Below are 16,501 nucleotides of genomic sequence, written 5' to 3' on the forward strand. Positions count from 1 at the left end.
CCGATTAATGACGCCATATACTCCATCTTGGATTATTAAGGGTACTTGGATTATTAGATTAATTAATTAAATATTTCAAGTAAGCATTTGATGTTTAATTAGAGCAAAAAATCGGTCTCAAAGCGATCAAACTTGCTTCACTCGAAAACGCTAATAGTTATCGGTAGGGTCACCCATGCCGGATAGGTCGAAGAGGAAGGGTCAGACTAAGAGAGATACCGTAATTATTATATTTATTATATTAATATTTTGAAATAAAATGGAAGCAAAAGAGACAGTAATAAAAAGAATAGAAATAAAAAGAAGCTCCAAAGTATTTTCGTACTCTCTTCGGGACTTAAAAATGTCTTGATATGTGATACCACATACGAAAAATCGATTTCTGAAAAACAGAAGTCTATTCTACTATAATTTTCCTATAGTTTTGTAATCTTTTATTTTTTACAAAGTTTTAATCATTAGCAGCAGTTAATTAATTCTTTCACGTTCATATAATCGCCCGGTAATAAGTATACTGTCAAGTTTTCGCAAAATATTAAAAATCACGATATGTATTTATTACGTAAAGATTTAATAATGCGAAAATGCGAAAATAATATTTTTTTCGGAAGACTTGGATATATCTGTATACATTGTAAAAATTGTGATTTCCGAAATGCAGAGATCTATATAATTTTAAATCTAAATCGGCGAAAAATTTAAAGTAGGAGGTAATATAATTTTGTATTTGTGTCCAAGAAAACATTTAAATAAATAATCATCGTTTATGTAGCAATAAAACAATCCACTTTTAAAAAAGACGTATTAAATCGATACTATCATTATTTAATTCGTTTGAATGTATATTATACAAAAATATTAAGATATGATTATTTTATAATATATTATTCAATTTTTCTATAAATAAATCTTTTTTTTTCTGGTCATTATCTTACAATATCACATTATTGATTGTATTTTATACACACATACACATTCTATAAAAGATTTGTGTATTGTATTACATTTCACACACTTCAAGTTGAAATTACAATCTGTGTATTGTCTGATTAGAGTATAATATTCTTTGTGTATGAAATTTAACAAAAATGCTATCTTGTATTTTACGTTGAAACATTGTACTTAAAGAATACAAAATTTAAATATTATTTTAATAATTAGTATATTATTGTAATATTTAAATATTATTATGTATGAACATGATTTTTCTGTTTGCATTTGAAATAATGAACGCTTGTAAATCGTATATAATCTTACTGTTCCTTGAGAAGAGTAAACTGTCTTTTTAAATCTAAATGACATTAGGCATCGAATATAAAAATTAATTATTTTTGGTAATATATGGATTAATACAATTGCTCATTGATATATAATTTGTTTTATTAAGTAAAATTAATATACAGTAAATATCTGTTTTTTTTTTCGAGCTGTGAATCTGCTCTTATTGACGGCACAGTCATGTGTAAATAATTTTCCTACATTAATGAAAATTTTCCTGCATTACTACAGAAATACATATATCAATTTTGATGTTTATTTTGGCAAATCTTTTTCTTATTTTAAGAGACCAGTTCTCGTTTATCTAGAGTCTAGAGTCAACGAGATGTTCCTTAAAATAAACAACTACCTTCATTTTTTTTCAAGGCACACTGTACAAACATTAGACGCGCAATGAACGCCAATATGGAAAATGTATTTGTCTGATTTCAAACCAATTTTGGACGAAATCTCTATTCGTATGAAAGATGGACGCATAATATTAGTGTCGAAAATATTTTCTTTGGATACTCTCGAGTGAAGATTACATTATTTCCGTTTTCCAACTGCTTAAGCTTTTCTTTATTAACGCCCAATCCTCTAATATATCCGCATCGTTGAGCATGTAAACAATGTATGGACCTGCAACGGAAACTGCTCGTCTTCTCTCCAAATGGTTCCTGCGTCTTCTACCAGTCGTATTAAGCCATAAATCCGCATGTATGTCCACATTGTTTCTATCTTCCTCTAAACGGCGAATCTTCTCTTGGAGATCGTTATGAATACAATCCCAAATCAATCCTTTCTCACTTTCAAAATTTTGCAAGGCAGCCTGCTCTTCTGCTAGAAATTTGTTCTGTATGTTTTGCAACCTGTACTGTTTCAATATTCCAGCTACCTCTGTTTTTGTTTTCATATTTTCTTTTAGTCGCTCTAGTGGTATTAGATACTCTTCAGATTTTCCAACACGTACTTCTCCAAGTTTTGTGTCCACCTGTGTAATTCTTTCTCGATACAATCTGAAATAGACATTAAAATAAGGGTTTATATTCAGAACCTTTAGAACTTTAAAATATTGCTTATATTATATCAACAATTAATAATTACAATTTCATAATTATAAATTGTAAGGTTATATTGACTTTTTTGTGTTCTTAATAAAATTAATCTTCTAAATATTATAATATTTATATTACTAGAATGAAAAAAATTTCCCTATTGTGCCAAATGTTTTCGTAAATATATTCTATATAAATTTAAATAAGAGTTGTACAAATTATATTATTATATTATTGCTAAATATGGAATATACTTACTGTTCTTTGAGAAGAGTAAACTGTCTTTCTAGATCTAATAAGTTTTCCATGCATTCATTCCGTCTCCTCTCGCATTCATCCTCATCCATCTCTGAAGAATCATCACTGTCAGTATGTTCTGCGCTACTGTCACATGATGCAGAACTCTGGTTACTTTCGTTGCTGTCATGGGACATCTCCTCTCCTTCTGCCTCCGATTCATCCTTAACGCTTGGCATTTATACTGTAAAAAAATTCGTTGTTTATGCACGTTGCATTTTTCTTATACACAATAAATGTAAAGATAAATGTTAAAAATTAAAAGCTTTATTTCAGATCTTAACAAGTGTATCTGAATTATATATACGATATAATCTACCTTATATTATTAGATTATATATTAGTTATTAAAATTTTCGTGCACAAAGCAAAAAAATATCTATCGTGCATATTTTGGTATAATATTATAATGCAACATGCCTACGTACAAAATTTATGTCAATAAAATCAATAATGTAATTTGAAATATTAATACAATTATTGAACTGAATGAGATAATATTTTATATACGTAGATAAGCATAACAAAGTTACACACATATATATAATTAGATTTGAATGTTCCAGAAATCTTACATCTAAAAATTTCATGACATCGTCGGTATACTTACTACGTAATATATAATTTGGTTTTAAAATTTTCGTTGAATTCTTAAAAAAAAAAAATATATTTTTTCGTGTATTCAGCGATGCTTGACAGCCAGTTTTGCCAGGGAGATATGGCGAGGTAAAGATATCTTGTACCAACTGAAAAGAGCAGAGAAAAGCCATCCCGGAGTTTTCACTTTACCAAGCCATTGTTTAATCGCCATCTGCATTCATTGTAGAAATATGGAATTACGTAGCCAATCGACTTTCTGACATTGCCGGTAAAATCGCCGTTGTGTGCGTGTCCGGACTATAAATTTATAAATTGTGAATTAGGAACATATTCCATCTCTATGAAGATTTAATTGTATATTTTATTCTATATATTTCGTTCTATGTAGCTTTTAATAAAATGGACGCAGATAGAGGTACTAAATGAAGCTTGGGAAGCGTCTCATGAAAAACACTAGGATAGCCGTTGCCAAAATCTTTCCTCTGTTACCATTCTGTTTTATCTGCATTTCATTATACTTTCTGCAATTAAAGTGAGATAGACATATAATCAAGCATTGGAATGGAAAAAAATTTAAAATTGAGATAAAAATGATGAATCTTCAATTCATTTTCGCACACATACTTCGTAGATATAGTATGGAACGGAACCAAAACATAGCATGTTACCTACCGGGTAAATTTATGGATGTGACTATATAGTTCTATGTCTACGTTTGTTGGAACATAGTTGGCGTTCCGTATGCGCTGTTCCATATACAAAGTTTATCTAAAATCGCGGGAATGATCTCTCTCGTTATAATAGTTTATATTAATTTAGTGGATCAATTGAATTGAATTCGGCTTTGGTGCACCATATACAGAGGTAGGTTTTAATTGCTTTAATTACTACAGCATTGATTAATAAGAATTAGGAACACTTGAAGGATAAAATTTTATTATGTTTAGAAAAGTATGTATAACCTTCCTTTTTTCAACGATAGTAGCGTAATTCTTGACATAAAAAATAATTGTTAAATATAATATAGAACATAATTAATATTATTATTTAAAAGAAATCATTTTTAAGTCACTAGAAAATAAGGAAAACGAGAAGCTTAAAATATGTATATATATACATAAATACATATATATATATAGATATATATTATATATTTTGATATATAATACTCCATCGGATACACAATAATACATCTGGATCTGTATGGAACAAACAGATAGACAATGTAACATTCGCATATAACTCTGCAAGGTATATTCTAGCAATTATATATCTCGTATATATATTTATATAATAATATATATTTCTTGTATGCTTCCTGCGCGTTCCATGAAGACTTTCGGTTAAATAGGTCTTTCGGTTTCTGCAAGAAAAAAAGGTACAGCTCATTTTGTGCAATTTGTTTCGTACGAAAATTTTTTATAATTTTTTTTTTTTTTATTTTTCTATTCTTCATTTTTCTTTTACTTCGCTTCAAGTTCCTATATACATAAATACATATATATATAGATATATATTATATATTTTGATATATAATACTCCATCGGATACACAATAATACATCTGGATCTGTATGGAACAAACAGATAGACAATGTAACATTCGCATATAACTCTGCAAGGTATATTCTAGCAATTATATATCTCGTATATATATTTATATAATAATATATATTTCTTGTATGCTTCCTGCGCGTTCCATGAAGACTTTCGGTTAAATAGGTCTTTCGGTTTCTGCAAGAAAAAAAGGTACAGCTCATTTTGTGCAATTTGTTTCGTACGAAAATTTTTTATAATTTTTTTTTTTTTTATTTTTCTATTCTTCATTTTTCTTTTACTTCGCTTCAAGTTCCGTCGCACACGGGACGAATGTACAGATGTAACGCGTCGCACGTTTTGTGCTTTATGGTAGTCTTTAAATCTTCGGGATAAAGTATAAAATGCTCGAAGTATCTCTCGAGGACGCTGATGGGCTGACAAAATATCTCCAGTCGTACGTGATCGATTCTAGCAATAAGATTTTTTTGACAGAAGAATGTGAGAAAAGAAAAATATCAAAATATTGTTTCTATAAACTTTCCGTGATGTCAGTTTTTCACTTGTCTACCGAAAAATTTTTTGCCGAAAGTATGTCGTGAAAAAATAAAAAAGATATTAATATAAATGTTTATCTTAGCGTAATATCCGCAGATAATTTTGATCTTGTGATAAATGTTATGCTAAAATATTCTAAGCAATATTGTGTAAAATAAGTTTATAAAATTGGAAGATATTTTATGTTAAATATAATTTCATGCTAAAAAACTGGCACACACGAATTTAATCTGTTCTGACTCTTTATTTACTTTTTTATTATCTTTCGAGTATTCTCCTATCAATATTGTTTTTGTTTTATGGTTGAAGATCATACTTTCAATTATATGAATTTTATGCTTAAACGATTATTGTTTGATTTGCCCAGCAAAGTCCTCGAGTTATACATTTTAGCGTCAGGGAAAGAATGAAAAAGGCGCTCGATGTGATCTATAATTCTCTCGTGCGGCGACGGCTTTATAGAGACTCTTAATATTCATTTCATGCAACATTTATGCGGCACGATCGCGGTTCGCCAGGAAAAAGTCACAAGCTCCGAATGTGACTTCGTGATAGCCACTGATATCACGTTGGTAAAAGATAGAATGCAAATCACAACGGTAGGATAAATGCGCTACTGAATGACTGCTTGAGCATATTAAATCAATCCTTTTGCTGGATAAAAATAATATTTTCGTCACATAGTTATCTTTCAAATATTGAGAGATTAAAACTTAAATATTTGAAATTCTCTTAATTTTACATAAAAGTTGTTTAGAACATATAAGGAAAAAAGGTAAAATTAAAATCAAGCAAGATATGCGATAGCCTTGGATAAATGCGATATTTTGTGATAAAATCAATATAATTTCAATTTTTTATAATTTTATATCAACTGTAGATTTTTTATCTCTCTCTTTTTCTTTTGATAGAATATTTTTGTTATCTCATTCATTTGTTAGCCTTTTATATAATAATAAATGTACACAAACATTTATCGCTGTGTGTGATTAGTTATTCAGTAATGTATGTATCCAGCAATAAATAGGAAGAAAACGTGGGGTAAAGAATAAAAAAAAATTACATTAAGAAAGAGACTATCTACAATTATTAATGCAATTGCGTCGATAAAGTTTACTTATGCGTAATACATAGTTTATCCAACTGATTTCATGCCAAAAACAACGACGATCTTCATACAAGCATAAAATCAATTGAATAAATTATGTATAATATAACGCACCAATAAACATTATCGATGTAATGGCGTTAATAATTGTAAGCATAAAAAATAAATAATAATTTATATTTAATTAATGTAATTAATTATTATGTTGATTTGAAATTGGCTTGAAGGGAACGTAACCGTCTTCAAGTTCAACCTGCTAATTCTTTTCTTCGGTATAGAATAATTACACCGGGGAGGTTTATGAACTTCGACGACGGTGGAATGTCGCGAACCGCGGAAGCGCTATTACCTTATCTAATTTGTTCGATCGATTTTAGTCTCGGTGAATAAAGATGCATTCACATCGGACGCGTTCGCGGATTTTACGACTGTATACGCGATCGGTGCGACGCACATCCTCTTGCGTGAATCTGTTTATTCTCTGTTTTTCGCTATTGAACACACGCACTCTTTCTCTCTGAGGGAACGTATTCGCTATTCTTGGCGAGCGGAAAACGACTGCAGAACGTAACAAGAAGTATAGCTCGCATTTTCAATACTTTATCATATTAGGTTCATTAACAATAGCGTGTTCTCAAGACGTTAAATGCGCTCATGTCGTGTTAAGTCGCGTGAAACAAAATGTATGATAATACTAATCTAAGATGGAATTTTTTATCATCATTCAAGTGACTGTTCCGCTATAAATATAATACTTTAGCGTTTGTCGCATTCAAAGTACGTTATTGAGAAAATTCATTATTGTTGGAGAATTTTCGCAATAATATTGAATGCGCTAAATATTAATTCAAGATAAATGAATAATATACATCTAAAATTAATATTAGAGACTTCTTGCAATACGATATTAATATTTAGCATGTTTCGCGAACATGCTAAATATTAATATCGTATTATGTTGCATGTAGAGCGAGTAATAATTTAGATAGAAATTGCTATCGAAAATTTGAGCGCATTTTGAGCACATTTGAAGCACGCTGTCGCAAAAACCTTCTGGTTATATTAGTCATCTTAGTTGGAAAATCGATTTCGCAGCATGCTCGTTATTTACGTCGTTTATTGTCCCGCAGGAAGTTTCTCCGTGCACGACGGTTAGTTTGATTATTCGTGGTTCGTGGAATTAGTTAATGAAGTTAATGACCGATACAGCGACCGGCCATGTATCGCTCTGAAAGGGAGCGAACTGTTAAACGCATCGTCAAGGAAAAAAACGAAAAAAATGACCTTTATCTCGTTGTTACTTTTTTATGGCGCAATTTATCTTTGTCTCGCGTCGAGGTACTAATGATCATTCCCGATTAAAGGAGAGAACGCAGATGAAAACTTAGAATAAGTAGGGCGCTATTCATAGTTCTCTATCTTTTGCGCGAAACCATGTTTGACGTTTTCAACGTGATCCAAACAATGAATGTCTGCTAGGTAACTCATCTTTAAATACCACAAAATCTTAAACCGTATATAAAGTGTCCAAATAATGATGAATTATTTTTTGATAGTAAATGTAGACGCATTACGATGGCAATTATTGATATAAAAATAGCATTCCTTAGCGTATAAAAATTATACGTGTATGCAGCAAATTAATTAATTTAACATTAAATTAATTTCTTCTCATTTCAATCAATTATACTTTTTTCAATAAAGTTTTTTTTAAATTATTTGTTTAATTAAAATAACAACAATAATAACATTTTTAATGGTAGAATTTATATTATATGTTGTAATTATTTCACGATAATTATTGATAAATAAAAAGTTTTCTGGAAATGATCATAATAAATAAAATATACGAGATATACATATACACACATACATATATGTGTAGGACGGGTTCTAACGAAGTTTTTCGTATCGCATGTTATATTTTTGCAATGTCTTTTCATAAGCCACTGTGTTCTGCAGTCGTCCGCGTATGTGTGTTACGGCCTTTTTCAAAGATATGTAACGATCCGTCGGCCTCCACAGAGAGCAACATAAGCGAATCGACCTCAGAAAGAAATAGAGATAGATAAAGACAGCGAGGAAGATACAGAGAAATACAGAGGGGCTTTCTGCCTTCCCGAGACCTCCTAGGAAATTGACATTTGCGCGTGCGAAGGGCCGATTGCCCTAGAGACATTTTTTCCTGCACCACATTTGACAACCACACTTTTTTCTGCCTTATGATACGAGTAAAAATTTATACAAGTTCTCCTTTGACGGTCGAAGGGTTCCGCCGTTTTCTCGGACTTGGTAATGCCGCGAATCACCAGCAAGTCGAATCAGATTCGAACGTTCGATCGCGCTTGAAAAGAAAGCCTCGTATCGTATGCTCGAATATTGTATGAAGTAACTTTGCAACTTTTCACTCTGTACTTTCGATTTTGCCTCTTTATAAATAAAAGTTGGAAAAGGAAAAGCAAAGTATGTACAAAGTGAAAAGTTGTGGAGTCCTTTCATGGCACAGAACGCAAGCGGATATCTTTCTTAAGCAAATCTTTTTCGCAAGAAGTAGAAAAGTAAAGAAATTTAAAATAATAAGAAATGCATAATAATAGTATAAGAAATAATAGACATAGATGTAATAAAGCATTATATATATCGATTATTTAACGCTTTAATTATAAAGGAATCCATGATTGAAAATTGACGGAATTACCGAGAATTTGGAAATTACTATTCTCTTCGGTTAGATGTTTAGAATTTAATGTAAAATTTAATTCAATCGTTTGCCATGACAATTTTGTGATCGATCTGAGATGTATTAATAATTTCTGTTTGTCTTTCTACATGTCACTTATAATCGCTCCAATCGATCTTGCGACGAACAAATAAAGAATTCGTGTCACGCACATGTTTTTAGATTAATATGTTGCTTTAGGACAAAGTAAAAATCGAATGATTTGGACTTATCTGCATATCTATCGATGCGATCTTAAAAGTATATCTTACAGCAAATATATATAAAATCTTTGAAAAATATATAAACTTTTTTTATCATTATCAAAATATTGGAACGATTTTCTTCAAAAATATCTTAACAGAAAAAATTTTATATGATTAATATATATTTTATATATATGTATATGTTGATAAACTTGTATCACACTGTGTGCTTGTCCAAATGATAAGAAAACGTTTCCAAAATTTGTATAGTTTAATTAAACTAAATCGAGAATATAAAAAATATATGTACAACTTTAGAAAAGATTAAAATTGGCAAATAATTGCTAATATCTTCTTAAACTGGCATAATTTCAATTCTGCAAATTTCGATTAACTTTATGCAAAAGCCTAATTAAAATTTATGTGCTCAATTATACAGCATTATAGTGCTCAATTATATAGCATATAAGTCTAATGTTTGATATACTGATTTAATTGGCTCATTATGGAGGGTGCATATGAGCTTCTTAAATACAGTTGCATTTTATGCGCAAATCAATGAGATACGTTAATATGATACCGCCGATCATTGGTAACTGCCACAGCTTTCCACGTATTAAATCAATAAATTATAACATGGAATCAATCTTGACGCTTTATTAAAAAATAAATTGCAGCAAACGTAGCGGAGATCGAAGTCAAGATGTCTATCAAATCGCGGCGCGTGTGAAGAACTTCTCTGTAAAATCGACGCGTTTTCTAACACGTTCTACAAATTTCCAATGACATTTCAGGCTTTCGTGACGAGCATATGACAAATTCTATGTAATTAAATAAATAAATTCTCGTTATATGCGTAAAAACGTCGGAATTATAATGAAAAGGCAAGTTAAAGCTTTCGCATTCACATTATTTTTGCGATTAAATCGCGACCCCGTTTCGAGACAAAGCGCATTTGCATTCTCGTGCATTCGGTCTCGCATCGCGGAGGATATCCTGCGCGACTTATGTAATCCAAGGCTTTTGCGCGCGAATAAAGGCGGCAGTCGGCCGCTGCGTTTGTATCAATTATCGAGCACATATTGAAAGGCAGAAACGTGTATAAAATCGGTCCCGATGAGCTCGAATCCGTATTCGCGGCATTAATGCGGCTCTAAAACGCCGGCGTATCTTACACCAGCAGACTCGATGATATCCCCGGAAAATATTGCGGTATTATCAAAATTGCAAAGTGCATACGCGAATTATTTCTCGGAGTATCTGTCTTCGCCGTTCGGCAAGGTTCGAGCAATACTCATTATAAGTGATATCTGAAATTTGTACAATATATGTATATATATTGACTTCAATATATGTATATATATTGACTTCAATATATGTATATATGTATATATATTGACTTCAATATATGTATATATATTGAAATATAACTGATGGCAGGGTATCGATATCTGGCTTAAAAAAGTGAAAAAAAACTTTTCCGTATAAAGTAATTACAATAATAGATCGATCACTGTAGAGAGAACATATATGGCCGTTTCTGTAACATTAGTTAAGAATTAAATTTTAAATGATTTTTTTTGCCTCGTTTTGTATGTAGAAATAAACATTTTAATTTTTATTATTCTCTTTAATGTTTTGTAATATTAAATAATGGTTGATAATATAGTTTTATATATCTTTTATATATATAAATGAAAACAATTACGAAGGTTTTCTATTAAACGTGAATCAATTTGTTGCGTGTGTAACAATGTAAACTTTTTGCCGATTCATTGAATTTTGCCCGATTTATGAGACTTCAAAAGCCGGGGAGTATTTTACACTTCGCATGAGTAAAAGCCAGTTTAATATAATTAGCAGAATGAAAAATCGTTATCCGTAAAAGGCCTTTGGCGTGAAAAATGTATGGAATAGAGATTGAATACATCTTTTCCTTCACGTTTAATCTCGTAAATCCGTAATTAATTATGTGAAGAAAATTACACGACACTTGATAAACTGTATGAAAGAGTCATCGTTACCTACACGTTAGGTGGTTTTATAACACTCATAAAAGGATTTAATAGAGTTCTTATACGCCATAATAGACCCTTAAAACGGACCCAAGGCGAAGATTAGAACGACTGGTCGGATCTTACTTTGTTTGTAATGGCATTGTAATAAAGACCTTCATTTCGAAGTCTCCTTTTCATAGAGAGGAATATCATATCGTTGACCAAAGTTACGTTTAAGTATTCCTCTTAAGTAGATCGGTCTCTCTTATGGAAGAGAAAAGCTCTCCCTCCTTCTTCCCTCTAATTTTGTGTCTGATCAATAACGATGTGCCATCACTTTGCGCTTTACTTCTGTTAAACTTATGGTCTTTGAAAGACGTCTATTATTGGTGAGTAGAAATAAATTACGGATAATTTTAAGAAGAAATAGAATAAATTAAAATATTCGATATTTATACATCACACATTAAACAAAATTGAATAACGTACTCATATTGAACTCTGAATATATTTTCTTCGGAGAACGTATTCATTTAAATAGAGGATCAAATAAATTTTACTGTCAATATTTTCTTCCTTGTTGTCAATAATATATTTTTATTATATTCATATTTCTTTCAAGATAATATATATGAAATGTAATATATATAACATAAACTTCTCTGGCAAAACTACAAATTGGTAATAAAAATGCAAATTAAAATATCTTTTTTTATGTTTTGACACGGATTCGATAAATTTAGAAGAGTACGCACTTCACTCTCAAAATATTTCCGCTTTTATCTCCAGGAATTCCTCCATTCACAGACAATGTTTTATATAAAGAAAAAACAACATGTGCAAGCAAATAAAAAAATTTCAAAAGCGAACCTTTAATGAGAGCCAATTACTTTTGCACGAATTTTTCTATGGACTCTCTCTTTGGCGTCCTTTTATAAAAATTTTTTATAAAATTTCGATTAAAATCACTCGTTATATTTTAGATAAATTTCCAATTACAGCGCTCAAGGCGTTAATTTTGCTGTCGTTGATGCATTTTGATCTTAGTTTAACTGGCTATTTACCTCCTTTCGAAACTAATATTAAAGAAAGAAACAAAGAACCAATTAAATTTGAATTTAACTTAATCGACGTTTGCAGAACTATTCATGAGTTACTTAAAAAAGATTCCAAATTATTTGCAATTAAGCCCAATTTTTGATGGATGCAAAAAAATATATCTCACATTAATAAAATTGCGTATTTTTTTTTTTACAAATACATACCTAAACCACATATAAATTTTTGAGTAATGTGGCAAAGACATCTAGAAATGTTCCGAATCAACAGACATTTTTTAAATGGCTTCATAAATAAATATATATTTTTTGAATCGTCATATATATTATTTAGATAGAATAAGTTTTTATAATATCAAAAAAAAATATACTATTATTAACTAAAAAATTATTCAAATCGAGTTTCAGAATTGCTAAAAACCCTTCGACCGTCGAAAGAATCACGCGGTTCTTTCGGCTCGCGTTGCGGCGCGTTTTTGGAGGAAGTCCCGAGAGACTGACTCGGGACCGCTTCTCAATATCCGGATACGTTTAATAGCGAGACCTGCTCGTGGGGGAAAAAGATCTCAGGCCGGCGAGAACGTTTACGACGTGAATGCCACGTGCTCTCGCATATATTCGCGTTTCTCGGGAATCCGCGCGAAGCGGATTGAAGAAACGAAGGAGCGACGAATTGGTGGCGTCGCGTGAACCAACGCAAGGACGACGATTGTCCCATCGCCGTTTACCGAGCAATCGGCATGGCGGTTGTGGCTCTTTTCCGTTCCAGGCGTCGGGGGGACCGAGCGAACCGGGGGGGCGGTCAACATTTCGAAGGATCGAGGGCGATCGCGTGCGTGCCGGATCCTCGGGACTAGGACGACTAGGACTTGGCCTTGTCGCTCTGTGCCTTGTCAAAACCGTCGATCAGCGTCTCGATGATGAACTTGATCGTCAGCTTGTAGATGTTCTCCACGTTTTCCGAATATCGGTCCTCCAGTGTACGCTCCACCGCATCCAAAAACGGTTTCTCGATTTTCTGGAAGTAAAGCGTTTGGTTATTAATTACGGTGATATACGAAATTAAGATCAAGCGTTTGGAAAATTCAAAGAGAAAAGAATAATATTACCATTTTGCTACAATTAGGTCGAAAGCATAATTCCATAAACTGTTAATCATGATAATAGCATAAGTATACGAAGTATATTTTGTACGAGAAGAATTTTTCGAATATAATCTCGTTCAAGGATAACTCAATTTCGTTATTTGACTCTCCTTAACCAACGAATCTTTGGCAATCAAGTTGTTTTAATTTTTGTTTGAAATTTCTATTTAGAAGATTATTATTTTAGATATACATATATACATATTTTTATAATAAAATATCCAAGTTAGATAAAAATATATCTCTATATTTTTTCTTCTTCTGTTATTATATGTATAAAAAAAGTTTTATAAAAGTTCTAAAACACAAACAAAAAAAAATTTTTAGTAACTATATATGAAAATGTTCTTAGATCTTTATGAAAGATAATGTCAATATGGTAAAATATTTAAATCATGAGCTATTTTCAGCGGTATAGCCGACAACAATGCCGGAACCGACGATTGAATCGGCGATTGTGCTGCGATCTTAGTATCCGCCATTCACAATGATCTCACAGAATCGTCCAACAGGAATTATCAATTCCTATATACAGTAAAATCCATGACCTGCGTAACTCGAAAGGAGGACAGACCCGATTTGATTTCATGCCAAAGCAAAGATTTGAAATCCTGGACAAACATTCCATGCTGCGAAAGTAAATGCGACACTCGGTGATATGATCCTTTAAAACCTTCGTATTCCACGAATAACTAGATTTTATCCTCATTTAAAAGCTAGAAAATTGGAAACGACTTGATTGCCAAAATTTGATCGAAGAAGAATCAAATAACGAAATCGAGTTATCCTCGATCAAGATTAATTCGAGAGATAAATCTGAAATGCCTCTCATATGAAACATGTTCTCTACAATCTATTATCATTAACAATTTAATTATAAAATTATCTTCCGTTCTAAATATCGTAATACTACTAATTTAATTTAAAATTAATTTTATTTTAATAAAATATTTTTATAACTTCCACTTTTTCAATCACGCACATTTTTAAATATTCTTATATCTCGCTTTTTTCTATGCAATTCCAAATTTTATTTTAGTTTTTAAGTATTCCTTTTCTTCGAGAAGATAAAACAATAGAGAAAGAATTTTGGCATGTATTTTCCTTTTTAAATGTACAAAGAAAGTTCCCTCGCCATCATCGGGAAAATAACAAAAGCCTGCTTTGCATATATATGCGAGAAATATTTTTGCGTACCTGCGCTGAAATCATTTTTTTAACGATTCTTTCTCTTAGATGTGTATCACATAGATTATTACTTTTTGTTGCCGTTGTATTTTAGTTTCCTATATATTGTATATATATTGTAATTTATATTTATGATATACAAATACATGTATATATGCAGAGCATTATTTCTTTGCAATAGCATAAAATTCAAATTTTATTTTTCTATTTTTCTAATGGAGCAAATAAATGAGATTACTGATGATTTTAATGACATATTAAAAAAAGACTTATTGGATAAATAAAATGAATGCAGGTTTGAAATACAAATCATTTGAACTGAAAAAATACACTTTTGTTTAAACAAATATCAAATTAATTAAGAAAATTATTTGTTCAATATAATAAACTGTTAGTTGATTTAATATCTATGATTATTAATGTAATCGTATTGACAAGATTTATGTTGTATTAACATGTAATTTGTGCAATAAATTCAATAATAATTTACATAGGTAATTATCAGTTCTATTAGATTCTTATTAAGATAAACAATTTGTTAAGCATATAATATTCAGATATTAAGCAAAATTTTCCTCAATTTTCATCGCTTCAGAATCGCAGCAGAAAAATACGTTTTTATGTTATTTTTGTGCTGTTTAATTTTCTATTATTTGCTTCGCAACATACCAATTTATATTTGTGTTACGGCCGAGTCGGGTGCCAGAAGCATTATTGTATCGATTTTCGTCTTCTGAATTCAAAGTATTTTTGATTAACATGGCCGTAAATAAAGTTGTGGAATATTTATAAGTCTTATAAGTAACGGTTGCCCTCTTCCTATGCGTCCTGTATTAGTTTGCACGAAACAAATCGAAGTTACGATATGCATTGTTACGTACTTATTTTTTACTTTATCCTTTGTATAATAATATTCACGTGTTCTATAAAGATATTTTTGATGATACGAATTGTCGATATCTTTAAGAAAACATTATTTATTACCTTAAGGTAAGAAATATTTGCACAGCAAATTTGAATTTTTAATTGAGGACCGTATAAATAATAATAAGCTGATAGTGTCTTTATATTCCTCATAATAATTTTTGTATGTTTACTTTACTATCTTTGTTTTTTTTTCAAATTGCTAGAAAAATGTAAGGACTGTTAAAAAAGAATCTTTTCTCATTAGACACCATGCAGTGCCGTAACGTGGCAGACAAATGGCGGACACCAGCTGTGTAGCGGATTACGAAGAGCCACGAAGGAGCAAAATACCCGACGTGTAGTAGCAATGTTGAAGTCTCAACGTTTGTTATCCAATCTTTTCCGCAGTGAGTGTTCTTTCTTAGTCAAGAAGATGATATAAATTTTGCAAAAAAATGTAATGGATATAATAATGTTGAAAACGAGATAGTAAAGTCATACGACAATAAAACTTAATTCTTAATTAGTTGCATGAGCTTATATTGACTTTATTCAGTCTGAATTATAAAAATGTGCTAATTAAAATAACAAATTTTATAAATATATATTTTTCAACAATATAAATTTAATGAGATGTGTCTATAAAATTTGATTATTTATTATTTAAAAATAAAGTAAAGGTTGTAAATAAATTTATCATATTTTGTTTTAACAATTGCAATACAATACAAAAATATATAATAAGATTATAATAAAATCTTTCACTAATTATGTTATACGAATTAAACATGCTATTCACTACGCGCTAAAAGTGTATGTGTATTACAAGTAAGAAGTAATGTAACGAAAATTATTGTATCATATTTACG

The 16,501-nt window shown here is 30.7% G+C and overlaps 2 protein-coding genes across 2 annotated transcripts in view; both read right to left on the reverse strand.

The window, feature by feature from the left end:
• Positions 1-1,362: 1,362 nt before the first annotated feature.
• On the reverse strand, positions 1,363-3,439 carry LOC115232867 (breast cancer metastasis-suppressor 1-like protein). Its single transcript, XM_029803014.1, has 3 exons — positions 3,223-3,439; positions 2,574-2,796; positions 1,363-2,276 (listed from the first exon to the last, which is right to left on the reverse strand). Exons 2-3 carry the CDS (start codon positions 2,789-2,791, stop codon positions 1,802-1,804), a joined length of 693 nt encoding a protein of 230 aa, XP_029658874.1. The 5' UTR covers positions 2,792-2,796; positions 3,223-3,439; the 3' UTR covers positions 1,363-1,801.
• A 9,138-nt stretch (positions 3,440-12,577) lies between these two features.
• The window catches only part of LOC115232868 (neuroglobin-like), a 29,588-nt gene continuing 25,664 nt past the window's right edge, over positions 12,578-16,501 (reverse strand). Inside the window, exon 4 of the mRNA XM_029803015.1 lies at positions 12,578-13,411. Coding sequence (XP_029658875.1) covers positions 13,256-13,411 — 156 coding nt within the window. The 3' untranslated portion in view covers positions 12,578-13,255. The remainder of the gene's footprint in view (positions 13,412-16,501) is intronic.

This window comes from Formica exsecta, unplaced genomic scaffold (genome assembly GCF_003651465.1).
Source record: "Formica exsecta isolate Colony F162 unplaced genomic scaffold, ASM365146v1 scaffold15, whole genome shotgun sequence".
NCBI lineage: Eukaryota > Metazoa > Arthropoda > Insecta > Hymenoptera > Formicidae > Formica > Formica exsecta.